Source organism: Sminthopsis crassicaudata, chromosome 5 (genome assembly GCF_048593235.1).
Source record: "Sminthopsis crassicaudata isolate SCR6 chromosome 5, ASM4859323v1, whole genome shotgun sequence".
NCBI classification, from domain to species: Eukaryota; Metazoa; Chordata; class Mammalia; order Dasyuromorphia; family Dasyuridae; genus Sminthopsis; species Sminthopsis crassicaudata.
Window position 1 is genome coordinate 14,413,712 of NC_133621.1, and position 27,828 is coordinate 14,441,539.

A 27,828-nucleotide genomic window follows, 5' to 3' on the forward strand; every position below is an offset into this window, starting at 1 on the left:
CCACCAACCTCCCCTTCCCTTTTCCAAACAGGTGACAGAGCAGAATTTCTGAGTCAAATAAGAGGCTGTGAAAACTCCCGAGGCTTTTTGGGAAGGTATCACTTCCAAGCAAAAAACAAATCCCTCTTTTCATATGGAGGAGCCTCTTGAAATTGTCCTTGTTACTTAGTCCTGATCCTTTGCGACCCCATTTGGACATTTGGGCAAAGATACTGGAGGGATTTGCCATTTCCTTCTTCAGCCTATTTTGCAGATAAGGAAACTGAGGCAAACATGGTAAAGTGACAGAGGCCAGATCTCAACTCGGGTCTTCCTGGCTGCCCCAAAGTGACCTTTTTTTTTGTTTTTTTTTGTTTGTTTTTCCCTTTAGTCTGATAGCACTGGAGCCCAACAGCTTTTCCAAAGCAACTTTTACTTAAAATTTTTGTGAATAACTAATTTATGTATTTCTCTTGCTATGAAAATAAATTATGTATTTGTAGAAAACTAGGTTTTCTTTTTTTTTTTTTCTCTCTCTCTGAAGATGTCCTGGCGACTATTCAGACTTTTAATCTAGATAGCTATACCTAAATCTTAAGCAAACTGGGGTTGCTATTTCTTTTGTTGCTTTTATTTCCTGCAACTTCTTTCAGGCCTGCCCTAGAAATAGGCAGAATCTTCACAGCTCTCTGGAAGGTGCTGAATTATAAAGCAATGGCTTTTTTTTTTTTTTCTGAACATCTGATCGGGTTTTTTTTTGCTGCTCTAAGAAAAAGTATTCCATCGTTACAAGTGGTCTTTGGTATATATAGCGCTTTATTTGGAAACTCCTTTTTAAAGGCTGAATTTTCCAGTGAAACAGACTTCGAAACCAAAAGAATTTGCTTCTGCAATTGAATTTGGGTGACGTGGACGGCTCCACACTAGATGGTGTTTTTTAGATAATGGTAGAGACAATCCTTATTTCCAAAGTTTGGCCGTATCCCTGCCAATTTCAAAACTTTTTGCCATGTGCCTATTTCTTTAAACTGTTTTGTTGTGAATTAAGTGATCTCTTCATAAGTATGTTTTGCTTCCAGAAGACATTGAAAATGTTTTTAAGGGCAGCCAGGTGGTGCAGTGGATAGAGCACAGCCCTGAAGTCAGGAGGACCTGAGTATAAATGCCACTGAAAACTTCCCAGCTGTGTGACCCTGGGCAAATCACTTAACCTCAATTGCCTCAACAAAAAAAAAAAAAAAAAAAAAAAAAAAAAAAAAAAAAAAAAAAATTTTAAATTGAAATGGGTACTTTTTAGATATATTCAGGGGGGGGCCACTATAAGGACAGAGCTCAAGGCCACCCTGAAACTGTGCCAAATGAGTAGTTTAGGACTGTACCCAATGACACATGAAGTGTACTTTTCTTAATGGAATAAATAGAGTGATTTGTGTTTTCTGTCCTTTCCATTGGTGTTGATGGAATTGTCAGAGCCCAGACTGTCCAGCCTTGCACTGGGCCTTAAAGGCCGTCCAGGCCTCCCTGTGGAGAGCAAGACCCACCTTTATACCCAATATCCCGACTCTGCAGGGGTCCCTGTGCAGGGTCACCTCCCTTCCCCTGCTCCAGTCCATCTCAGACACATCTCTCCTTGACCAGGGATTCTATCCAGAAATGTTCTGAAGTTGTTAAACCGGCTTTTCTTCCTTCAGAGAGCCCCCTCTGCCCCCTCATAAACTCAAGATTTTGGCTGGTTTTCCTTCCCTTCTTTGACAAAGGAAGCATCAGGCTTAGTGTTTGTCCCTCAATTATCTCCAGGTCCTTGATCACAAGTGTGGACTAGAGATTTAGAATAAGTGACAACAACCAGGAGACCAAGCTTCTTGAATAAAGCCTTATAAAAAAAACCGTGTTTGATGGGAAATTTTGCCCCTTGCAGTGAACACCAACTAGCAGATGGTGCTCGTGCATCAGTCACTGCTCACATCGGAGCCAGTACCTTGGGAGTCAGGAATAAGCTCCCTCAGGGTCCAACCCTGCCTGAAGGGTCTCACAGCATCCTCCATGAAGACCCAATCTAGTGAGAGGCCTCCCCTCCTGCCTTTTGGAATTGATTCCTTTAGGAGTTTTCCCCTCCTCACCCACAAATCCAGCATTCTAAAACTCTTAAAGGAGCCAAGTGGATCTAATCTCCTGCCTTGTGGATTTGCAGCCCTTCTTCCCCTAACAGCCAGGGGAGCTAAAGCTTTCATGACTGGAGATGACTAGGAGCCCATCCTCGTGCCTCATTGCTCCCACTCATCATCCTGCCTGGTCTCGCCTGGGTGTTCCCCTGTGTAAATCAAGGGTGACCTCTGCAGGCCCCTTTGTCGCCACTGAAAGGTGTTCTGGAAAAATGTTCCAAATGTGGCTGGGACCTTTAACTTGAATGATGGTAGCCTTAAGTTGTACATTCCATTTCTCTTGCTTGAGCTCCAAGGACAGTTGTCCAGTCACACTGGGACATTGGAGTGGTTTGTTACAGGTCTCACCTAGGGTCACACAGCCAAGTTCCTTCCTCCAAGGCCCTGCGCCCCATCCACCCTTCCACCTAACCATCCATCACTGCAGATGTTAAGGTGTTTGATTAAAAGGGGCTCTTCTTGGCTCTATTTTAGCACAAATCCATCAGTAGAAAAGGTTTGGGTCATTAAAATGAACAGTTCTGGGAAAAGGTAGTAAATGATGACTTGGAAACTCTTGAAACACTAAGTTATTTCTCAGAAATATTCCTCTTTACCCAGACTCTGGCCAAGTTCAGCATCAACCAAGTTTCCTAAAAGGCTAACTTCACTAGCACTCCCTTATCTTGTCCTTTAAAATACTATTTCTGATGATCCAGGACAAACCCTCTTTTCAATGTTCTTGACTTAATAGCAATACCTGGGATTGTTGTTTTTTTTTTTTTGGGGGGGGGAAACCACAGGTCTTATTCCCCACGTACCCTCCATGGCAACATCTTCATTGCTCCAATGTTTGCTCAGAACCCTGTGTTCCACAGACATTAAGGGAGGACCAAGGGGAGAGTGGCAAACCAAAGGTAGTGAGGCTAGAAGCAGGAAGCCGGATTCCAGTGTAAACAGCAACTACAACTAGGAGTCTTCAGGAAGCAGGTTCCCCTTGGAGTTGGCCTTCTCACATTCAATATTAAAAACCCAACTGCTTCTGAAGCCCAATAGCAAGCTGTCACCTTGTCCAATGCCCTGGCCTGATTCCCAGAGCAACTGCTGACTAAATTGTGTCAGCGTATCACCAAGATTGTCTGCTCATACCTGGAATGCTAATAATTATGTGAGTGGCTTTTAAAACACTTGGTAACACTTTTAATAGAAAACCCCAGAATACTCTTAATGTTGTGACTGTTGAGTTCCCAAAACAAAAAGCACACAAAGAAAATTCTGCTTTTGAATGATCACGAAATACAAATAAAATTCAAACCACCTGAGCATGTGTTAAGATCCACACTTGAAATGTTTTCCACTTTGAGCCAAAGTTTTATAACATCAATCCATTGACACAATTACCTCAGAAGTCCTCTTGTGTAGCAATTTCCCTTTTTTCTTAAACCTTTTAAATGGGTCACTTTTATTAAATCCCAACAGATTATCATACACCCAGTCCTACATGTGACGCCCCTCCCAACCATACTTTGCAGGGCACTGCTTTCTGCAAACCTTTGGAGAACCCTACCACCAATCTCCAAATTTTCCATGTTTTGAACCTAAGACCATCCCCACATGTGATTCACTGGACTTGTGCATGGACCCTGCCTTCCAAATGTCATTTTTGGTTATGACAAACCCAGCCAAGCAGTCATCTGTGCAACACCTTATTTCCACTTAAACAATGCACGCTTTGCACTCATTTATAGTTGACTTAAAAAAAAAAAAACTGCAGGGGGAGGAGGTTTAAGAGCATTTTTTTCCAAGCAAATGTAACATTTGGCAATTGATATCCAGGTATTTTAACTTGAAGTGATTAACAATGTCAATGTTGTGAAGGTTTTAAAGGAGAAATTTTTCTGTTAAAATTCAGAGAATTTGTTGAGAGCCAAGTAAACAGGAAAACTCATGATTTTATAAAAATATAGTGTAAAAAAATACAAGGGCAGTTATCCAGGCAAGTAAGAATCCACATTCTTGTTAAATGTGCAATTTTTAAAGGAGTAGCAGTGTTATTTTTAGACAGCTACAAGCCTATGAAATAAAAAAATGCACACATTGTGTGTGTAAGCATCACACAAAATAAAAGTACTTCAATATAAAAATGTTTATTTTTAAAAACGTTTAAAAAAGTTGTGTCTGTTCCACAAAACCTGTTTTTAAAAACACCATACAATTTTAATGCTGGCTAGGAAAGCTGAATTTTTGATATACAAACAATTCTCATCACGGTAATTTGAACTGAGAGTTTTGTTATCATCCAAATACATTTCCCTTTCAACTAAAAGTGCTTTTAAAAATGAAGGCACCAACAAGAAATATATTCAGATGGTACAGAATTTCTTATTTCTTGAAGACATTCTGTGGTTGACCACTTCTTCATTAGTTACCTGCAGCAAGACACATTCCTGCCAAAGAAAAAAGAAGTATCTGAAGAGGTTTATCAATGTGTGCTCCAAAGTAGCTACCAATCATTTCAGTGGTGGTCTTAAAGATTTTAGATTGACTGGTAAGAAACTAGCAACAATCTCTTGATGGTCATATCCCAATCCCAGGCAATAAAGCCTAGTGTTGAATCACACAGACCAAACTTAGTTTTCACAAGTAATCACCTTAGAAGTCCTGTAGGCTTACAAATGAACAATGCCCTCCACTGTCTTTATGTTTAGCAGTGCTACTGGAGAAGAGTGAAATGTCTGCCATGGGTTAATGCAACTGAATTTTGCTGCCTGGGATATAGAGGGAGAAGATATGGTTTATGTATGATACATACACATGTACTAAGACATTATATGTAACTGGAAAACTTTTATGCATTTTGATTATTGGGAAAGGAAAAAAAGGCTGCTCTAATATGTCCTCAGAAATGTTTTCTCCATTGTGACTTGAGAATCAGTGTCAAGATGGGATATCATTTGGTTCATTGGACTTTTTTTTGAAGTCAACACCACTGAAGGAACCCCAAGAAAAGCTTTTTTAATGATCACCTGCTTGCCTCAGTTGTTGAGAGGTAGCACTTTACAGTCCCTGTGGCAGCAGATTATGCTTGTCCTTGGTTCATATCAATGCTAAATTCCAGCAGGGAAAAAAATGATATGTTAAAGTACCAGAGTCTTCATTACGAAGAGAAAAAAAAAAAAAAGAAAAAAAAAGAAAATAAACACCCCCCCAAAAAAAGCCAGAAAGCCCCCAAATGTCAATTTAAATTTTGGAAAACAGGATTCACAAAATTATTTTGAGTTGATATGGTTAACTCAAATTTATTGCTATGTTAAACTACATATGAATAATCACTATACTGACATAGTAGACTGTCATATAGTATTAGTTTATCTTTTTGGGGGGGAACAATTAAGAAAGGAAAAGTAAATAAGATCTTACCTAAAGCAGTTTAACTGAAGCTTAGAACTATTTTTCTCTACACACCCTCAGCTTTCGATGACATCCTTCTAAAAACTATGGCAGTTTAAAGTTTTGTAGAAACACAGCCCAGTTTTAAGACCGGCTGATTTAGTAGCCGTCAAGAGTTCTCTTGTACTAGACCTGTGTCCCTGGAAGAGTACCTCGCTGGGGATATCTCCTTGCATTGAAGAAGCAGCATCTAAAAGATCTAAAAAGGTGTTTCTCTTTGCAGAGATATCCCTTCAGTTAACTAGATACTTTTATCCTGATGAATTGCAGACAACACACTTTTCTGATCAGCATTTAAATTTACATATGTAACAATAACTTAGCAATGGACTTAATTATATACTACCCCCTCCTTAACTTTAAAATAAAAAGTCTATAATTACACAATTTCCTTTAGAATTATTTTATTAAATCATAAATGTACAACAGCTTCTTAACTCTACACACGCACTTAAATTTTTTAAAGGAAAACGTTATGTCTTATTACACCATGATCCTGGCTAATAGCTTTTCAAAACTTTGAGAAAAATCTTAAAAAAGAAGGTTTCACATGTCACCTGAAACTTACAAATTTAACATTATCAAAGAAGGAATGCTTCTACACTCTTACAAAGACCACTAGAAAGAAACAACAATTAAAAAGCTAAGAAACTGTCTCAAAGGCATTTTTTTGTGTTTTTTGTGTTTTTTACAATCCTTCCTCCACAGTAAGGTAATGTTATTAAATAATCCAATCCATTCACAAAATGGCTCTCTGCATCTGCTCTGGTGTCTTCTGCCATATCACTGCATATTTATGCATGACTGAGATAAGAGTTTCCTTAACATTGTTATTTCGATAACCTGAAGCTGTTCTGTTACCTCTGGGCTCTCATCCTCTCCTATTTATACAGTGAAGCCTGTTTCAACAGAAGTAAAGAGTAAAAAAAAAATAGGTTATGAAATTATCCATCTAACCAGTTTTTAAAGGAAAGATAATATGAGCCTAAAAAGCTTTTACTCCTGCAGCTAGGTCTCCCAAGAGAAATAGCAATTGTAAAACTCAAAAATCCACTTACCCATGGCAAACAGGCAGAAGAGCTTAATAGCGGCTCCTCCCTCCATAACCCCCACTTCCTCCACTGCCTCCTGGACCATAGTTTCCTAAAATTTTAAAATGGAAAAATCTGTTTATTATTCAAACACTTAGCAAGATGTATAGGACATAAATTAACATTGTAACAATACTTGGGAGAAAAATCTCAAATAAAAAGCGACTTCCAAACAACTAATTATATTTAAAGCATGAAAATTCCCAGATAGCCTTGGTCTATCCATCATCGGGGTTTTCAGGTTTTTTTTTTTTAATTTGATGGTCACTTGAGTGCTACTGTTTAGATCATCCCAACTATAAGACTAAAATGAGAAAGAAATCCCTAAGAAATTACCTCAGCTAGAACTATGGAGCAGGATTAATCTTACTAAACACCCAGGATTCTATCTGCTATGCCGTGCTATTCTAACATTGAGCTTGTTTTCATGTTAAATCTCCACTACAGTGAACTTTTCACATAATTCCTTGTCAGTGAACTCAATTCAGTTCTTTCATCTAATTAGAAACACTCATAAGACAGTGACTTTCATGTTTTCTTTAACAATTTAGAAAATGGCAGTAGTGAGAATAAACAATGTGTAGCTGAATTAATAATACTATTACTTCATCTTAAAGGATGAACACAATTCACATCATTTCATGCCACAAATTCGTGGTTACAAGAACCAGTGAGATCCTAATAAGAGAGGTTAAGGGTATATTCAGTACCTCCACCATATGGTCCCCCCATGTTCCTGCTACCACCAAAGTTTCCACTCTTCATTGGACCATAGTTTGAAGGTTGCTGATTATAGTTTCCAAAATCATTGTAGTTCCCACTTCCATAATTGCCTGTTAATCAGAGATGATTAATAGTATAGCAACTGTGTACAATGAATGAATTTTAACATTAAAATATACTACACAACTTTAATATTTACAAGACAAACCTCAAATAACTATAACAAATAGTAATACCTCTCTACACTTTTAAAATGACAATGTTAAACTCAAGTATTAAAGTCATTTTAAATTCAAAATTCATACTTTCCCCACATAAAGTTTTCACATGAATTTATTACCTCCTCCATAGTTGTCATAACCACCTCCGTAGCCCCCACCCTGGTTGCCATAGCCAGGTCCTCCACCACCATATCCTCCTCTTCCTCCTCCATAACCAGGACTACCTCCAAAATTGCCACCTATTATAAAATAAGCCTTTCAGTAATTGCTTAATATCTTCAAAAGTCAGAACTGTTCAATCTGAGGAAGCATACCAATCTACAACAAGTGCTTTTTGAGAGTGTTCTAGTTTAACTTTTGCAAATCAGAAAATGTTACTATATAATTCTGTTATCTATGCTCTTGTGCATAATAAGCACCTAAGAAAAATTTTTCTTGCCCTCCAAATAAAACATCTTCTCGTTTTTGGACAGCAACTGCAGCTACCAGAAATTTTCCTAAAAGGTTTAAAAAAAAAAAAAAAAAAGGATCCAAGTGGAGTGGTAGAAGTCCCTGGTTTCAAAAAATTCTTTTAAATCAGCTCTATTTCTGCCTACATTTTCTTGCTAGATATTGTCCACATTGAGTAGAATTCAAATATCCAGATTCTAACTAAATCATTACTTAGTCTTTTCAAATCATGGTTTGTCCTAATGTGGACTCTACTTCTATTAATAGTAAGGACAAAATATTCTAAAGCAAGGTGATACTAAAGTTTCTTTAAAAATTTTTGTAAAAAAGCTCAAAATCTGATTTTCAAAGATATATTGTGTAAAAAAAGTCAAGATTTTAAGATTAAAGACTCTTATCAGGACTGTTCATTTACCTTGAAAGAGCCTACAGTTTAAAAAAAGCCTAAAATGCTAAAGACTTTCTATCAGAAATCTGACAAATGTAAATTGGGCAGTAACTATCTTAGCCCCTCCCTTATCTTTGATTTCTGGGTGGGACACTAATTCCAAGACATCCTTAAAGAAAGGAACTGTTCTAATACAAGTGCTCTTCTCAAAAGCTGTTTTATTACCTTTTTATTCCTCTTTAAAATGTTAAATATGAACATGCAAATTCTTCTAAGAACTTGAGTTCTACCAAAGCTATTCTGCTTAAGATTTCCTGTTCTATTTACACTTAATAAAACTGCCAGTAGAGCAAATACTGAGTATAGGAATACAAAATGTCCAACCTTCCTCAATCGCAATTCTATCTCAATTTATATTGATTTATATTGATGGGTTTGTTTTTTAAAAACAATACACTCCTTACAACAGAATACTTACTTAGAAAAAAGGAGAATGGGAAAACCTGGTCAGATCATAGTCTACTTATAACCAGTATCACTTAAAATCCATATACTAAACAAGCCAAGCCTGAGTATCCCCAGCCCACCCCCAAACCACCATCTTAGAACTAACCTCCTGGTCCTCCTCCATATCCATTGTAACCATCTCCAAAACCACGACCACTTCCATATCCATCTGTTGAAAAGGAAAAAAAAGACAAAAGTGTTAAATATTTTAGCTGCTACCAAATATATGGGCTTATCTCATCTGCTAAACTTCTCTGCCTTCTTGCCTTCTAAGTGCTATTTTTACACCCATTTCAGTTAAACTATGGAACCTACGGTTAAGAACATGAAAATTTTTGCAAATTTAATGAATTTAAAAATGTTCTCAATACTTATAAGTAGAGATTTCTTAAGGATTTAAATTCTTTAGAAGTTTTAGCTACTTGTTTTTAGATATCAATGTATCCAATTCATTCCAATAGCTAGTGGGCTGAAGGGTCTTTGCAGGTACAGATAAAAAAAGACCAGGTAATAGGCCATTCCTTGACCCCCCCCCATGGGGTTAATAAACAGTTGAAGCCATTTATTTCAAATCCTTAGTATGCATAGTTACAGCACACCCATTTAAGAGGATTTTTCTTTTCAACCAAAGTACTAAGAATGAGATGGGAAATTCCTATCATTTAGACTGGCACCAAAAGAGTTAAGCCAAAGAAAAAAATATTCTGTTTATTTAATAGTTTACTTGTACCTTAAGTATTACATTTGGACTTACCGGATCCCCCTCTAAAATTGCTTCCTGGGCCTGGTCCAAAATTTCCACCACCACCACGGGAATCCCCAAAACCAAAGTTTCCTGCAAAGAATTGCTCACCGTTAGAGCCAGTTTAACATATCCAGTATGGCAGTTAATCTGATGAAATGAAAAAGAGAGCCACACTACCTCCTCTTCCGCTCCTAGAACTCTGAACTTCCTGCATCTCTTGTCTAGATAAAGCTTTTCTTACTTCTGCATTATGGCCATTGATGGTGTGGTATTTTTGCACTGAAATACAAATTTCAATATTTGAGAATAGACCAGCATTCCTGCATTCTTTTAAATCTTTTTTTTTTTAATTTGGAGAAAAGTTCAATGCTTTAAAAGGTAATGGGCACAAAGCAAACTTTCCAAAGACACTACATAGAAAACAAAAGATGTAATTTACTTACATACAATTTTATCCACAGGATCATGGTCATCAAATGTAACAAAACCAAAGCCCCTTTTTTTACCAGACTGTCTATCTGTAATTATTTCAATAGTATCAATTTTCCCGTATTCCTCAAAGTAATCTCTAAGGTGATGTTCCTCAGTGTCTTCTTTAATTCCACCAACAAACAGTTTCTTCACAGTAACGTGAGCACCAGGTTTTCCAGATTCCTAAAATATAAACGTTTTACAGAAGGCATTATTTGTAAAAGCTAGACACTGCATCTGCCTTTTGTGTTTCTTGCTATACAAAGTAGGCCTATAACCTGTAACCCCAGACTATTTGAAAGCAAGTATATCTTAAGTTATGTGTGCATATACACATCTACTTATACTTGTACATACACATACCTACCAGAAGGGGAGTTGAAAACTATCTTGCAAAATCTTTCAAAATCCCAAGAGTTTAGTGTTAAGAGTACATAAAGTCAAAAGTACACCAAAAAACATGGCTGGGAAATAAAAACTGGTGAAATCAATTAGATATTCAGTCAAGTCAGATTCTGCTCACCTCTCTGGCTACCGCTCTTTTGGGCTCAACCACTCTTCCGTCAATTGAATGAGGTCTTGCAGACATGGCTGCATCCACTTCAGCCATAGATGAAAATGTTACAAAACCAAATCCCCTTGATCTTTTGCTTGCAGGATCCCTCATGACCTATTAAAGAGAAATCTAAATTATCCAATATTATCCAATAACATTTAAATATTAGGAGAGCACATTTTTAATAAGACGAAAATTAAGGTTTGGCAAGAAGGAATTCAAAGACAATTTACCACGCAGTCTGTGAGTTTCCCCCATTGTTCATAGTAGTTTCTCAAACTTTCTTCTGTGGTTTCAAAGCTTAGGCCTCCAATAAACAGTTTGCGGAACTGTTCCTTTTCTCTCTGAACAAAAAGAGATAATTGTATTCAGGTTCACATGCACTTAATACATGGCCTCTAAATGCTTAATTTCTACTTAAATATTTAATTTTATATGAAAGATATTTAAAGTTATAGGTACTATCAAAAGGTTTTTTATGTTTCTGGAGTGTTCAAAATAACAGTAAGGCAACTTTAAGAGCTTAGTATTACCATCTCCTGTCTGCCCCCTAGTGCTGGTTCCAAGAATACAAGATGGGACAAATAGACGCCATAAATGAACTATCAAGGCCACTTTCCATTACTCAAAAGTGGCAAACCAATTTATAGTAGGGAAAAGTAACCTTAAAAATTTTTTCACATTTCTTTAACAGTAGCACTGTAACAGGCCCAGTTGCTCTTAACTAGCTTATCCGCTTCATCTGTGTAATTAAAAAGCTTACTGGCTGAAGTTTCAACAAACCACTGGTGGCTAGCACCTTCAAATTTCATAGTTAATATCACTCCTAGAAAATTAAGTATAGGAGCTCTAAACCATGTTTGCCACCTTAAATATAGAGCTCTTTACAGCTCTCCAAAACCTAGCATACTCTCATTTGACCCTAATTAAACCACAAAGCAAAATGCATGTTATTAACACTATTACAGATTCAGAAATTGAGGCAGAATAACGAGTATATAATATGGGATTGAAAACAGTTTTAGTTGGCTACTGGAAGTTACATGTAGCAGAATTCTGCTCTAATAAAAAAGATCACCTAAAGACTTAAAATAACTGGCTCACATGTATGCACCCAAAATAGGTTAACATAAGTAGGCACTGTTTACAGACATGCCCTTTATAATAACATGCTCCCAATTACAATCTCAAAGACAAACAGATCATAGGGAATTAAGTGCTTCCAAAATCTCAAAAGTTCAGATCTGGGGCTTTTAAAGCATTGAAATTTTTAATCCAAATTTAAAATTTTAAAAATTTGCTTAAAAAATGGAATATCAATTATTTGTGCAAAAATTCATTTCTGACAGAAAATTTAATAGAAACTATGTAGATGTTTTCCTCATGTCGGGTCTAATAATCCAAAGCAGTATAGTAAATTTGAAAGTGAAGAGCAATTTTAAATAAGCTGTTGAGATCTTATGGTCACATAAATGGGGGAAGTAATTTTTTAAAATTCATCTAGGCTTATTTTGAAAAATGCACAAATATCAGTATCTAGCTTTTGAACTTCCTTTCCAATTTCTTAAGATTCCAAGCATGTTAACTTCCATTTTGTTCTCATTCAAAATTTCTACTTTTGAAGACAAAGGTTCTTAAAATTATGTTTTTAATGTCCAACAAGATTTAGTCTTTTCTGATACTTAAATTCATTCTTAATGGCTTGAGACGGAAAGAACTAAACCCGCCATGATTAGAGAGTATGGCCACGTGGTATATAATAAAGAACGGGAAGATGGAGAGGCCAGTTTCAACCTCCTTTTCTGGCGTGACCTTGGCCAAGAAGTTCTCTGGATTGTAGAAGTAAAGCTCTCTTGAATTTCAATGGCTTTACAGGATTACACTGCGTGATCCCAGATTGTAGAATGACTAAACGCCACAGACTTGCAGGTAATCTTGCAGCAAGTGACACCACAGACTAATTTATTAAAACTAATTACGGGCCGTTAGGTGGCACACGGTAGTTAAAAATTCTGCCTCATTTTGTAACAAGCAGCATAAAGGGGGTTTTATCCTGGTGGCGCATAACTTCAGTCTAAAAATAAGCGGCCTCTACTGCCCTGCTAGCTCAGCGTTCTTTTAAAGGCTACTCGTCGGGTGGTTACACTTTGCCCCTTAGAGCTAAAGATTAAAGGGATTTGTGCTATATTTTTCCTGAGTTTTGCAGAAAAATGTAATTCTTTAAGCATCCGATCAAGAATTTGGGAGAAAAGGATGCGATCGAGTAAGATTAGGTACCGCAGGGCAGAGGCTCGGACTTTGCCTTGGAAGCGTTCGAGGAGCCGCCTCCGGGCTGGGCCGGCCAGGCCTTCATTTAGTTATCCCCTCTTAAGGCCACTGATGCGGCTCCGCAGGCCCTTCCCCTTCTCCCTGGGCTCCTGGCCCTTCGCAGGGGGCCCGCGGGCTAACAGCTCAGTCCCACGGGGACTGGATGCGGGTCCCCGGGGCCCGGATCCTGCGGGTGCAGCAAGAGACTACGAAGCGGCCCAGCCCGAGCCGCCCCACCCCCCCTTTGTACATTACCGACCACGTGGTCCCGCGCGGGAGGGAGCAGGAGAGCGGGGGATGGGCCCGGATGGCGCAGCAGCTTTTCCAGGGCACCCCCCCACCCTAACCCCTCCCCCCAAGCCCTGCCCGCACCCCCCCACTCACGCCAGGGTCCCTGGCGGCCGCCCTCCCCCCGCGCTCCGAGGGTAACGGCGCCATTTCGCGGGAAGGTCGCGGCAGCCGCAGAGCCGGACAAGAAGATGGGGGGGGAAGCGGGCCCGGGTCGGGGACAGCGAAGAGCGCGCGCACGAAGCCGGTCCCAAACCCCACGGCCGGACCGAGCCCAAGGCAACAACTGCGGCCGGAGCAGCGGCGGCAGTGCGGGCGACAGAGCTCGGGAAAATGGCGGCGTTGGAGCTGGGCGCGGCGTCGGGAGCGCGCCGCGGGGCCGCGCCTTCTTCCCCCCCACCCCACCCCCCGCTCCCGGCCGCCGCCGCCCAAACGGCCAGGCCTAGCGCGGCAAGCCGGCGGGTCGAGCCGGACCAAGGGGCCACAGCAGCCGCGAGAGACCTTTCCGAAGGCAGGGGTCTGTAGGAACCACTCTCTCACGGAGCCCAGCCGCCCCTCCCCCACTCTCGCCGCGCGGAGACAAATGGCGCCTGCGGCTGGATGGGGGGAGGCGGGGGCCGCCCCTGTCTTCAAGCCGGGCCCTCAAAGAGCCCCAGTTCCAAGCACCCCACCCCCCGTCCCCTCCCGGGCTCACCTCCATGGCGGAGTCGGTCGCCTCAGGCCGGGGCCCCGCAGCCGAGCGAGATGAGAGGGATCTCCGCGGACGGGCGCGAACCGGACTCGTCCTGACGCCGGTGAGGGGCTGCCGTGCCGCGGCCCGGGAAACCACACCGCCGCCGGCCGCTGGGCGCTGGGTCTGAAGCGCGGAGCGAGGGCGAAGAGCGAGAGGTGCAGGCGGAGGCGGCGACTCCAGCGGCGGCTACTGCTGCGACTGCTGCTGTCGCTCGCGCGGCTGCCGCTTTTCTAGAACCTTCCCTCCGACCAACGCGTCTTCCCCCTCCGCCTACGTCAGTGCGGCTGCGCAGACGCACTAACGGCCGCCAACGGCGCGGAGGGGCTACGCTCGCCTTACGCCAACGGCGTACCCCGCCCCCGCAGGGCGGTGCCAGGCGCCATTGGCGTCCACGCGGCCTGGGGCCGGGCGCAGAGCGCGAGGCGGCGTAAAGGGCGTCTCAGAATTGCGCACGGCCCCCGCCTCGGCGCAGGGCGGGGGAGAAACGGTCGCGCAGTTTGAAATTAACACAGCCCCCGCCCCCGCCCCGGGGCCCCGACGGGCTCTCTCCGCGCCGCCAGAGTCCGGGAGCCTCCCGCCCCCCCCCCGGCTCCGCCCCCCCACGCCCCCACCCTTGTTCCGGGGACACGACTCGGCTCCGGCCCGCCTAAAGGGCCCCGACTCGGCCGCCCCATTCTTCCCGGGGCCCCCTCCCCCACCCGCGGTCAACCCCGCCCCCACTCCCGCCTCCCACCCGTGGGGAGGAAGTCCTTGGGGCCCGCGTTTTGGCGCCAGCGCTGACGCCGGCGCGGCGGAGCCCCAGTTTAGTCCCGTCCAGCCCGACCCTACGCGGCCCCGGGCTTTCGGCAGCTGCAGCCGCGGCCGCCCTCCGCCCCCCTCGCCCCAGTCCCATCCTCCTCTCCAGTGACCGCACCGCGGCCCGCGACGGTAAGTGGAGCCGCCGCCCCCCACGCCCTCGGCGCGGCGCGGCCCGGAGGCGGGGGCCGGACGGCCCTGCCGCCCCTCCCCCGCCCGTTCCCGCCGCCCGGAGCCCCGCCCCTGACGTCATCGCTCCGCCCCGGCCTGCCTCGGCTCCGCCCCGGCGCTCCCCCTCCCTGCTCGGCAGCGGCGGCCCCGGCAGCAGCACCAGCGGCGGCGGCGGCGGTGGCAGTGGCAGCAGCGGCAGTAGCAGCAGAGGCAGCGGCGGCCCCGCGCAGCCCAGCCCGGCTCGGCCCAGCCCCGCGCAGCCGCCGCGCCCGCCCGGTCCCTTGCTCCCGCTCGGAGGCAGCAGCAGCAACAGCAGCGGAGGCGGCGGCGGCCCGGGCAGGGCCCGCACGCACGCAGCAGGCAGGCGGGCAGCGGCAGCAGCAGCGGCCCGGACCCGGAGCGGCGGTGAAGTCGGTGCCTTTCTTGCTCTCCCTTTCCCTTCTCCCGGGGCCCCGGGGCCGGGCGGGGGGCGCCCATGGCGAAATGGGCTGTGACTGAGCTAGACAAGGGCGCCTGGCGGGGACTCCCTCCCCCCGCGGCCCGTCCCGTTAGCCGGGGGGCTAAGCCCCGGGCCCCCGCGCGGCCGCGGGCCTTTGTTCCCGCCCCCGCCGGGGTCCTCTAGGCGGGAGTGGGGGGAGCCCGCCGGGGGTGGGGGGTGAGGTACTGGGGGCGGCCCACCGTGCGCCCAGCGGCGCGGCCTGGCCTTGGACGGCGGCCTCCCTTTGGCCTTGGCCTCGGGAGCGTGGGCAGGGGGCGGCCGGGCGGCCACGTGAAGCCTGAGGAGCCGCGGGGGTCGGCTCTTTCCCGGCCCGATGTCCAGTTCGGGGCCCCGGAGGTTTAATTGGCAGCGCTCCTGCCCACCCTCCTCGCCCTCGGGGTCGGAGCAGCAGCAGGCTTTGTGTCTGACCCCTCCCCACGAAGGTTGGAGAAGGCTAGGGCTTAGGTGAGCATGCTGATGGAGACCTAGCCGTGTGCCACTAGTCACCTGCGCAGGAGCTCCGAGGGGGCTGCTCCCCTGCATTTTGTCCAAACTAGCTGTGTCTGGATAGACCTGTATGCTGCCTCCATGGGGGTTGGAATCAGGACCGAACTTGTATTCAACTAGCTTTTTTTTTTTCTCTCGTGTAAACTTCCTTTTAACTGTCATGCATTTTTCTAGTAAAAGCTCTTCAAGTCTGCAATAAAAAATGGCCTCCAATAAAACTACATTGGTAAGTTAATAAGCACCTAAAATATGTAAGGAATAATCCAAGTCTTCCCCCCACCCCCCAGAAAATAACTTTGCATCTCTGTGGTTCATAAATTTCACATCCAGTTTGACCCCAGTATTACAATTCGAGCCATACCCAAAGACCTTGAAGACATTAAAATGACTTTGTAACAAGTCACTAGATCTAGTGAGAAATTAATCCCAACCACATTGGGGTTTTTGTAGGACAGGAAAGGGAGCTTCACTAGAGCTCTATTGAGCAACAGTTACATAGTATCTTCAGAGAAGATAACAGGGTGTCTTTAGCATCCTTCCTTGCTGTATCCATCACATAGGATGCAGCCAGCTCTAGAGGGCCTGTGGAATTCCTTGGAGCCTTCTGATTGGCTTCTCTAGAATAGCCCCAGTTGAAACTAGGGTGAGTGGGTTTGGGGGTTTTTGTTTATGTCTTCAGTTAATCTGGAGTACAAATTATTCTTTGAATCACTTTCTTTTTAAGGTTTTGAGAGCTAGAGAGATTTCTAAACTGCTTTCTCCCTCCCCAGATTGTAACTTTTGGGGGGGACAGGGAAGGATGGAGCTCCATTCCTAGTGCATATTTCAGAGCAGCCTTTTCTACCAACTGGAATTTTACTGGCTATTTCATGATGCCTCATTGATTTCTATGGCTCCCCTCCCCACCAAGCATAAACATGCATCTGCTTAGACCCATCAAATTTATCATTTGCCAAAAACAAATTTCCATTAAGAACATTCTTTGAAAATCACCCAAAAATCACGAAATTCAAAGTTATGGTTCCCAGTCTATCAAATTCTGTATTGTATTAGCTATTATATTAGGCCTGAAAGGTGAGTGTCCACATAGCTGAATTCATGTGTGTGTTTTTGCTTTTTGCTTTGTGTACAATCTTTGGCCTTCACACTAAAGAAAGAAAATTGGTAATGAGTTGATTGATCTGTTAGATTGTGCCAAGTAAGGAGCCAAATGCATCGATGGCTGGACTACTGAGGCTGTCTGAGATTCCCAAGCCCTTGGGAGGCCCTGGAAAGAAGCCTTTAGGATAACCCTAGATTCTTTCCTTTGTTTTTTGTTTTTTTTTCCCCTAAGTTTCAAAAACTTCCATTATTTTATTACTTTGAATTGACTGCAGTCTGTGGTCAAATCATCACAAATGAGGGGAAGAGTTAACTGTGTACAAGGCGACAGGTGAAGGTTCTGATGCCAAATAGACTGGCAGAAAGAACTTGTGGAGCAGTTGAGTTGCTGCCATGGCTGTTAGCTCTCCAGCTAGCAAAGTCTCCCGGACACTGGTTTCTAGAGCTCTGGGCCATCTCACCTTGCCTGCTTTGGATATAATTAAGCAAAGATCTTCTCCAGACGATCATGAAATGGCAGCTTCTGATCATAAGAAACCCCCAAACCCTACAGGGGTTCCTCCCTTTCTGAGGACCCAGGTTTTTTATACCTGTGTTAGGAAATGGGGTTGGCTTTGCTTTCCCCCGGGGTAAAGAAGGAGATGCCTTAAGCTTTCCCAGAAGAGAACATTGTGAGCAGGAAAAGGGCTCTCCCAGGCAGCCTCTCCCCCCAGGCCTCTGCCTGGCCTATCTCCTGCTTTGCTCTTCCCCTATCTCCTTCCTCTTGGTTTCTGCATCTGTTGTGATCATCTCCTTGAACTCCACTCTCTTTGCTCTTTATCTTCATGGACAGCAGCTGTTTTGTGTTTTGCCGAGTCGGGTCGTGCTTCATTCTGAGCTGCTTTTTGTCTTTTCCCAATTTCTCTATTTGACGCCCCCTTCCTCCTTTCTACCATCTACTGTTCAAAAGCAGAAAGCTCTTGGACTGTACTCGGTACTGCCGAAAGATTTATATCCTCCTGGTACTGATGAGTTTATATCCTGGGCATCTTGGAAGTTCTAGCAAAACAGAATCATAAGTTTGGCGGATTTACAATGGAGCCAAAATGTCTTCCATTTTGCACATGGGTAAAAAAATATGTGTGTGTCTCAATATGTAAAACTTAGCTTCTTAGAAGCTTGAGATGCTCACTTTTTTGTGCATTTATGCTATATTTGGGATGTTGCCTTAAGCTAAAAGCAATTAGGATTTCCTTGTGTTTTTTAAAAAACACAGAAGCCATTGTCTTCCAAGAAAACATACAAGCATAAATGCTTAACCAGAAATCCAGAGGAATTGTTTGAATGGCTTAAAAAAAATGTCACTTGAGGAAATAAGTGCTGTCCCTTTAATGTGTAGGCCTTTTAAGGGCCTACTGAAGCCATCAGAGAGTGAGCTGGTGGCCAGTATTTTAGAACTTGTTCTTTCAAGGGACTGGAATAGGAACCTATTTTTTTTCCAACTCCAGAACATCAAAATCATTTTGTCTTAAGAGCCACTTTATTCTGAGTGTTCAGGAAGAGACTGAGAGTTTTGCGAATACCTTGTCTGTCCATCACCTTTTTTTATTTCATTATTTGAGCTGAGAGAGGGGGGAAAAGGAGGCGCCATTGAGTGTCTGGGGCAGGTTCTAACCCAAGCTCTACCCACTTTTTTTCCTCTTGGAGATTTTTGGGGTGTATTAGACTTTTTAATCGTGTGTGGCTCTGGTTCTTTCTGCTGAGCTGCAGTCCTTGTTAACACAGTTGATTGAGTTACAAGCCATGTGACTGGCCACGTATATGCATGTCCCTGGCTAACATTTGGTTTCTGAAGAAGGGGCATCTGCTTGGTCAGTGTGCACCCCACTATAGCATTTTATTTGTTCTTGCTCCCTTTTGGAGCTCTGTACCTGGAAATGTGCCTGCAGTCCTAGGAAGCCTTGCATTGCAGCAAAGGGTCAGGCTAGCTGGGGAGTGGTTTCTGGGATTGGTGTGAGTAGAAGGATTAGGGTGGGTTAGTCTGGGCAGGTGGGCTCTTGTGGGCCCTCTGTCCTGCCAAGCCGTCTCTGCTGGGGCAAAGAGTAGCAAGTGGGGCCTGGGACAGCCACCACATGTTAGAAGTTAAACCCATGACAGTTAATTGAGAAAGCAAAGAAGCCAGAAGGCTTGACATGGTTCTCTCTCTCTCTCTTTTTTTTTTTTTTTTTTTTTCCCTTTTCTTTAGCAAAAGATGGGCAAGAAACAGAATGGGAAGAGTAAGAAAGTGGAGGAAGCAGAACCGGAGGAGTTTGTGGTAGAGAAGGTGTTGGACCGGCGAGTGGTGAACGGGAAGGTGGAATACTTCTTGAAATGGAAAGGCTTTACAGAGTAAGCAGCTCCCCATCTCTTGAGCCCTGTCCCTGATTTCAGGGTAGATGCTTTGGGGTAAATTAAGCTTTGTAATCTACCTCAGAGTACACATAGAAGCCATATATCCACGGCCAAGGTAATGGGAGGTTGGGGGGGTAGGAGATTGTGGTCTCTGAGGAGCGGAGGAGGGCTTCCTGTAGCGGCTGACCTGTGAGTCCTGTTGTAGACCCCAATAGTTCAGATCAGAAGGAAGGCTCAGTGTCCAGTCTGGTACAAAAATGTGACTCGACATCCTGTGCCCTGCCATCGCCCCTGCTGGTGGTGTTTGGGCCCAGGATAAAGCCAGTGCTTTACACCAACACGGAGTGACTCCCGTCAGGCTTGTTGCCATAGCTAGCAGTCACTATTACCAGCCTCTGGGTGAGGAACGCACCACGGTTTACAACCACCTTACAAAGAGCCTCTGGAGACAGACCCTGCCAAGGGCCCCGTTGGTGTTCCAAGGCTGACATGACTGGGGCCCTGACTGCAGGCCCCCTGGGCTCTGCTCTTGGTCCTATATCCACTCTGGTGATCTCAACTTCCTTGCTCTCAGCCCAGTGTCTCCTTGAGAGCAAGGATTTGACATCTCTCCTAAGGCCTTGTACACAAGAGATGAGATGAGGAGGTGGGTGAGTTGGTATTCGACACTTCTTTCTGGTGTGGAAGTGACTTTGTAGCTACCCAAGTTTGAGCAGGTCCCCTGAGCCAGGAGGAGGTCTGGTAGCTGAGGAATTCAGAGCAGACACATGAGCGTCAACAGCAAAAAGGAAACCTAGCAGGCAGCCCAGAGTCAACTGTAACACTGGCGGTTAACGTTGTAGCTCTGTGGGCAACAGGTGTGCCCTTGCAGCCCTTGTGTGGGGGGGGTCTCTTTTAACACAGCCTTACTCTGCATTCCAAAAGGATTGGGCATTCCTTCTCTCTCTCTCTCTCTCTCTCTCCCCCCCCCCCCATTTACATTGATGCCAGCAATGGCCAAGGAGCTTCTGGGGGGCAGAGCACACTTAGCTGGAACCTGTGTTTATCCAGCATTATCTCCACCGGATTGAAGGGGAAATCTTGGCACAGAAACTAAAGCTGCTTCCTCTCCTTGCCCCTTGACTTCCTCTACCAAACTATTCCCCATCAATGAACATTAAGTGCCTGCTTTCAATCAAGCATAAGACTGGTTACATGGAGCCTGTCTGCATTTAAGACTGAGAAATTCAACTGGTGGGAGAGCCAGCAGCCTCCAAATGGCAGCTTTGCAAAGACTGCCCGGGCCTGGGGATTCGGGCCCTGGCTAAGGACGGGAGATCTGGAATTGAGTTTCTTTACTCCCAGACTCCTGGGCATATTTCTGTATTTCAGCCACCGTTGATTCTTGTTATACTTGATTATACACAGTCTGACCCTGCTAATGATTAGAAAAGGAGACTGGAATTCGGGAACTCAGACTCCTCTGCATAACTAACCTCAGATATTAATTAGGTGAAATTGTGGTAATGGGGGTTCCAGCAATCTCTACTAGCGTGGCAAAGACTTGGCAAAGTTGGCATGGAGGGCCCTGATCTGCATCCTTGATGCTGGCGGCTTTCCCACAGTTTAATTTCTCTGTGTCACATGCAGGTAGAAGAGCTACCTTTAATCAGCTTTATGCAAATGATTCTTCCATAAAAGGAGCATTTCAGGAGGTGGGCCGGGCAGGGTTAACCTAAGTCCCGCCCTTCCTACAGGAGCTGAGCACTGGTTTCTTGTTTCATGTGGAAGGGAAAGGGAGGGGAGCCAGGGGCCTTTGAGAGCCAAAGATTTAGCTGGGCCTAAATAAGAATAGGAACTTATAGGTCACTTAAGGGTTTCCAGAACACTACCTATTGGGTCACTCACTTTAGACCATGAAAATGAAGTCCAGAGTTACCTTTTGGATCGAAGAAAAGCTACTCTTAGCACTGAGCGTCGGGAGCAGATTGTTCTAATTGTTCCAAGACTGAGATGAGTTGTGCACAATACAGATACTTCCTGCAGAGCTTCTCGGGTGTGTCCAGCAGGCAAAATTGGGGAATCCGTTCCTTTGAGAGAGAGCTGCTAGGGAGTCAGGAGGGGGGACTGGCAGACAGGTTGGAGAAAGTAAAGGCTGGACTCTGCCGCACTTGCTGGGGTGCTGGGAAAGAGCAGCATGTTGCTCTGCCTTGAGGACATCGAGCAGAGAGCCCAGCAGGAGTGTCCCCGGTGCCTGTTGTCACAGTGCAGGTGCTTAAGTCACCTGAAGAGCCAGAGCATTTCCTTTTCTGCATCATTGAAAAAGGCAGATAACCTTTTAGTCCCCAGGGCTTTGGGAGAAGCCAGCATCAGTGAGAAGGAGGTTCCTTGTAGAGCTGGCAGGTGCTGTTGGTGAGCAGGGGGGGATACCTCCTGGGCATCCTGTGGTTCTCAGAGGATCCGAAGGGAACAGGAAGGGCAGTGGAACTCCGGGGACTGAGAAGCTCCCAATATTAGACCCAGGGGGCCTAAATTTCATTCTTTGTAGGAACCGATACTGAAGGAAGACAGGGCCAGAATTCCTCTACTGAGGAACCAAGTCAGTGATGGAGTCTTAATGATTCTTGTGCTCTGCCTGCCTCACAAAGGGCCAGTGAAGGGGAAGCTGCCCTCAGTTTCTTTTCCCTCTCAAAGTGTGAAGGGATGAAACATGTGACAGGTTATTTGAGAAGTCTGGCTCTTTTCCCTGATTCTGGACCCAGACTCTGTTCTCCAGATAAACCTGGCTGCCCCAGGGAGCTCAGGGGTCTGTGTCTCTTAAAAATGGGAACCATACTGTGAGCAGATTGCTTTGTGTCTGCTTTCCGGGGCCACGCTTGTCTCCTCCAGGATCCCCGGCAACCTTGTGGGGCCTCCGTCAGCCTCAGTGGCCCTCATGCTCCCAAGCTCTCTGCTCTGTCCTTGTTGTTCCTTGGTCCAGCTCCTCTTCCCCATTCCTTCATGGCCTTGGAGCCCAAGAATCCTGTCCCCTTCCTCCAGTTACCAAGTCTCATCATTGTGCTCTAGCTTCTTTCTTGGTTGGTCCTTTGTGATCACATTTGCTGAGCACTTAGCCCAGTGCCTGGTGCACCGTCCCCTATCTGCAGGGGGAGAGGGGGGAGGTGCTTCCCATTCTGCCTGGACCTTCCATATAAAGAGCGCTCCTGGATCCATTTGGACCTCCCCCCACATGCGCCTCTGGGAACAGTGTCCATTGGCACCTTAGCAGTTCCTTCTCACAATCCTACAAGCTCCTAGGACCTCTGCTTAGATCCTCTAGTGTCCTTGGTGCCTCTCTGTTCCCCATGTTCTGATTCTTCACCTCCTGCTTGTCTAGTGGCTGCAGAGCTCCCAGAATCCTGCAGGTTTCACTGACTATACATTCCCAGAGCCTACCTTGAGCCGGTCCCTTGTATGGCCCCCCTACCCAGGGCTTGCCTTCCTCTCCCCACTCTTCTGCACTTGGGTCCAACCTCTTGGACTACCTTGGGGTGGCCCTTAGCCTTCTGTTCCCTACATTAGTGACTCTTCGATTGTTCCTCTGGTGCCTCACGCTCAGCACAGAGCTAGGGAACTCCAGAATAGTGTATGGCAGGGGCTCTGGAAAGAAACAGGACGGCTTGAGCTCCATTGAGCAAAGGCCAGGGTGGAATCTGGTCCACATGACTCTCTAGACTCCCTCAAAGCCTCCCCAACTTGTGACTCTGAAATGGATCCCTTAAAAGCGTGTGTGCCTCTGTATAGCAAAGGGATCTGCTTCCTCCAAAGGCACCTTTGAGCACATGTGGTAAGGAGGGGGAAGGCCTGAGGCCCTGGGCTCAGAGCCCGCCCCTGAAGTGGTCAGGAAGTGTCACCAAGGATGTTGCTTGTGCCCCTGGTCCCATCTCCTGTTGTATTCACCTGGAGGGTGCCTGGCTGAGCTCTCTAGCTATCTGACAAGTAGGGAAAGGGGGGGTTGCGGAACAGGCTGGTATCCAGACAAGTTCTCTCTGGGACAACCCTGTGCTCGCCCGCTCTCATATGCTCCATAGCTCACTTGTCCCAGCCTGCTCATTGGCCCTCTGTTGGCACTGGAGCCTTCCCAGGGGAAGCCCTGGCCATTGCAAGGGGCAGGGCTGGGCAGAAATGGCCACCAAGTGCTGACCGTCACTGAAGGCTGTAACTTTGGACTCTCCTACACAGTGCCGACAACACATGGGAGCCTGAGGAAAACCTCGATTGTCCAGAGTTAATTGAAGCATTTCTGAACTCTCAGAAGGCTGGTAAAGAAAAAGATGGAGCTAAGAGAAAGTCATTGTCAGACAGCGAGTCGGACGACAGCAAGTCGAAGAAGAAGCGCGAGTCTGTAAGTGGGAGAGGGTCCGGGGCTGTGCTTGTGGGGGTCACTTTCTGGAAAGGCATTTATGGGCATTTTTTTCCTAACAAGGGCCACCGAGTGGCCTGCAGCCCTCTGGAGTAGTGGCTAATACTCAGAAACAGATTATTCCACTTGATGGTTCTGAGTCAGTGACCCTGATGCCCCTTTTCTCTGACTCAGGCGCCCTCCCCCCCTCTCAGAGGCCAAGGGTGATCTTGCTTTCAGAAATATACACCCCCACCAACCTCCAAACCCTCCTGTGCCTGGGCCAGCTGAGTCCTTGATAATCTGGGGAGAGGCCATCCAAGTCTGTTCCCTAAGCCTCTTGGTTCAGGGCCTCGTTCTCCTGCGAGTCCTGGCCCTTTACAAAGGATGTGTTAGGAGAAGAGGCCATCCATCTAAGTTGGCATCCCAAAGACTTGAGTGTCTTGGATTCATTTTCCTAATTGTTCATCTTCCAAGCAGGAAATTGAGAGTTTTATGTCACAGGTGGTGAACCCCACAGCATTTGGGGTTGTAAGGCCCTGATGGGTCCCCCTAAGTTAAGCAGTATCTCTGCTCTGGATTCACTTTACAGGGTAAAAAGAGTGGTTTTTAATTGGCGGCCATTCTTTTTGGCTTCTCAGAAAAATCTCAAAAGTCTTCCCTCCTATGTGGGGACATTTAATGCCCTTAATTGAATTAGAGGGAAAACCAACCTGAACCCTGCTGGTATACTTGAGGCTTTTTTAAATGACAGTTGAAGCCCCAGCTTGGGTCTTTCCCCACCCTGTTGGATATAAATTCCCACGTGGGCCACTTAGATTTTTCTGTCCCAGCTCCTGGGCTCTATTCTCAACATCTGTAGAATGGAGAGTTTGGAGCGGGTATTCTAATATCACCCCCTCTTTAAAGCTGGTAGAGGCAGAAGTTCCAGGACAGAACGAGAGCTTGATGGAGTCTTGTCTCTTACGACAGGCTGACAAGCCTCGGGGCTTCGCACGGGGCCTGGATCCAGAGCGAATCATTGGTGCTACAGACAGCAGTGGAGAGCTAATGTTTCTCATGAAGTGGTAAGGAGCAGAGTGAGAGTGGGTAAAAAGCCATGTTTGCTCAGTTCTTGGGGGTGCCACAGGACAGCACCTGCAGAACTGCAGCTTAAGGGGGCATCTATAAGCTGTCACAGATCTAATTGGGGAGTGGGGGTGTTGTATATTTTAAAGTAGTCTAGTCATCTCTAGGGGGTGGTCAGGATCATTCATTTAATACCCCAAAGTTGTCCCAGGACAACTGGGGCAAAAGGTGGAGATGGGAGCCAAGGGCCTGACTCTGCAAGTCTCTGCAGAAGGTCCCACATCATCTCCAAGACACTGATGAGTCTTAACACTTATCCTAATTTAAATAGAAGCCGAATGTTCTTTTAAAGCAGCAATTTTAAGTTAGGTAAATATTTTGGTTGTTTTTTGAGCCAGTTTTTTTCCCCATCTCTACACAGGAAAGACTCCGATGAGGCTGACTTGGTGCTGGCCAAAGAAGCAAATATGAAATGTCCTCAGATAGTCATCGCCTTCTATGAGGAGCGACTGACCTGGCACTCTTGTCCTGAAGACGAAGCACAATAATCATTTGTGTTGCTTTTTAAATATAGATATACGCATATACAGTGCATGTATATGTGTATATCTATTTTAAAATCTGGATCTCAGTTGCATTCTTTGATTTGTTAGCAGTGTGAGCGCCATCTACATCTAATGAGAACTGAGTTGGGTAGGTTTTAAAGTAGGTTTTTGTTTTTGTTTGGTTTGTTTTTTGTTTGGGCTGGTTTTTATTTTGCATCAACAGCACTGGTAACTGAACAAGTAAATACAAGCTTTCTGCATTTACTTAACATTTATCACAGAAGAGAGCATTTGATACTATGGAATTATTAACTTCCTCCACAGTAGAGAAAAACTTTTATAAATACTGATTAATAACTTCTGTAGTCACTACTCTGAATCCTAAGAAATGTTTAGCCCCCATGTATGCCTAAGGTTAGCTGTCCGAGAAAATATTGTGTCCGTGTAGATTTGACATTCACTCGAAACCCGACTTCTTAAAAGTTACATTTTACACCTAGAGGTAAATCCATTGAAAGGTTGCTTCCGGCAGCCATTCCCCATGATTGCTTGGTTCTGAGGAGTCTGAGAACTGGGCTGCCTTTGCTTTTCCAAACACTAACTTTTTGAACAGGAGAGAATGATTTTGTATCACTTGCAGCCTTGCTGGAGTGTTCGTGGTGGTGCTCGATGTCTGGGCCCCATTAAGGTGGCCATGTGAGCATCTTCCCTGGGGACACAGAGGCAGCCCCAAACAGACAGGGGGTGACAACTCCACGTCCACCCAAATCCTTCTTGGTCATTTCTGGGTGGGCGAGAGCCCTGGTTGCCAGAACTTGGCAGGGGGCACGTGCTGGGGGGTGGTCTGATATTTCGCTTGTTGATGCTGCCCAGTCTCAGTTAAGGAACATGCCCGGGTAAATGCTGCCGGAACTTGTTTGAACATTTACCTACAATGTTGGAGTAGAACCATTTTGGCCTTGATTTTCAGAGAAAAACTTCTTGCTTCAGAAAGTTGGGGTGCCCCATCTTGTTTTACTAACCAAAAGGTCCTCTTAATCATGTAGTAACATCCCCATCTGCTGGAACTGAAATATTCTGCCCAAAGGGCAGGCATTTGGGGGGGGTTGTGTTTTTCTAACTATGGGCATAAATGGGGAAGCGAACATACCCATGTTATGTAGTCTTCTATCCTTGACGTGCATGTTTTTCCTTCTTTATCCCAACCATCCCTTCAAAGTAGGACCAGCCTTTTGAGCATTTGGGTCACTTGGCTCCAAGGAGCCAGGGAAAAAATAACTTTGTAGTCATTGGAATGTTATACAACTGTATATTGTTTACTTTATTGTAAATACTGGTGAACAGTGGTCAATAAATAGTTTTATATTCTTCCTTTACATGCGATGACTTTTTTTTTCCCTGCATGAGTGGGAGCAGTAAGCGACAGCAACTTCTGTCCAGTGTTGCCAAATCATTCCCTGAAGAACCAGTGAACATCATTCACCATTTGTGTATTTAATGCTTTTCCCCAGTTATATTCAAAACAAAGTTTTTTGCATTTATTTTAAAACTTTTCTGAGTTCTTAGATTTCTCTTCCTTATCTCCACCATAATTAAGAAACTATATATGAAGTTAGGCAAAACATCTATAATAAAAGTCAGTGAAGGAAAATGGAGATCACCCACCCTGATGAGAATAAAGACCGTCAAGAAAATGTTGAGACTTAGTTTGCTGTTCTTTAGGAACAAGATTGGATTCTCTAACCCTATATAGTGATCTTGGAAATTAAATGACACTTTTACAATATCTTTTTGATCGTTCTGCTCACCTAAATATAGCTTAGGTTTAAAACCTATAAAATACCATCGACTCAAGACCCCTACAAATTGGAGTTGAAATTTCTTGGGGGAGGAGCTTGAAAATGACAGCATCAGGGATGATGGAGGATCTACCCTAAAAAACCTATTCCAATACAGCTCAGTATTTCCTCTCCCATCATACAACAGGCATCTGGCAGCTACCACATTCTCAGTGAGCTAGTGATGCATATAGAACTTGAAAACTGGTCAAGCCACCCTTTAATTCTGCCCTAAGTGAAGACCTTGTAAAAATGATTCTAATTAAGCCAGTAACAGGAAATGGAGGAAATACTCACTTAGGTCTCCCAGTAGCACCAGGAACGTGTTCCACTTGAGTTCCTATGAAATGAGAACAAAAAGGGAAGCTCTCCCAACCAAGTTGGGGAAGACTTGGAGCTCAGATGATTTAATCTCCCAAGGAAAGTTGGCTGCTTGGATAGAGTACTTGCCCTGAAGGGGGAGAACCCTGGTTCCACCATCGGGAAGCTGTGTAGTACTGGGCACTCACTCCATCCTGATTGCCCATACACACATTGGCTCTTGT

General features: G+C 45.2%; 2 protein-coding genes across 14 annotated transcripts; one reads left to right on the plus strand and one right to left on the minus strand.

Moving 5' to 3' along the window:
* Positions 1-4,251: 4,251 nt before the first annotated feature.
* On the minus strand, positions 4,252-14,513 carry HNRNPA2B1 (heterogeneous nuclear ribonucleoprotein A2/B1). 8 transcript variants are annotated; one of them, XR_012482446.1, is made up of 12 exons: positions 14,012-14,513; positions 10,956-11,066; positions 10,690-10,836; positions 10,139-10,349; positions 9,873-9,974; positions 9,705-9,785; positions 9,057-9,119; positions 7,725-7,844; positions 7,372-7,494; positions 6,629-6,713; positions 5,147-5,227; positions 4,252-4,567 (listed from the first exon to the last, which is right to left on the minus strand). XR_012482446.1 is itself a non-coding variant. In XM_074268604.1 (11 exons), exons 1-10 carry the CDS (start codon positions 14,015-14,017, stop codon positions 6,652-6,654), a joined length of 1,026 nt encoding a protein of 341 aa, XP_074124705.1. In that variant the 5' UTR covers positions 14,018-14,506; the 3' UTR covers positions 4,252-4,567; positions 6,629-6,651. The 8 variants fall into 8 exon arrangements, 6 of the variants coding, with proteins under 6 accessions (XP_074124705.1, XP_074124702.1, XP_074124704.1 ...); XR_012482445.1 differs by lacking the exon at positions 14,012-14,513 and adding an exon at positions 13,414-13,697; XM_074268604.1 differs by lacking the exon at positions 5,147-5,227 and having other exon boundaries at positions 14,012-14,506.
* A 5-nt stretch (positions 14,514-14,518) lies between these two features.
* CBX3 (chromobox 3) lies at positions 14,519-26,821 on the plus strand. Of its 6 annotated transcripts, none has more exons than XM_074268611.1 (6): positions 14,519-14,977; positions 16,176-16,227; positions 19,327-19,469; positions 23,673-23,835; positions 24,805-24,899; positions 25,322-26,821. In XM_074268611.1, exons 2-6 carry the CDS (start codon positions 16,204-16,206, stop codon positions 25,446-25,448), a joined length of 552 nt encoding a protein of 183 aa, XP_074124712.1. In that variant the 5' UTR covers positions 14,519-14,977; positions 16,176-16,203; the 3' UTR covers positions 25,449-26,821. The 6 variants fall into 6 exon arrangements, with proteins under 6 accessions (XP_074124712.1, XP_074124709.1, XP_074124713.1 ...); XM_074268608.1 differs by having other exon boundaries at positions 14,521-14,977; positions 24,742-24,899; XM_074268610.1 differs by lacking the exon at positions 14,519-14,977 and adding an exon at positions 15,200-15,426.
* The last annotated feature ends 1,007 nt before the right edge of the window (positions 26,822-27,828 follow it).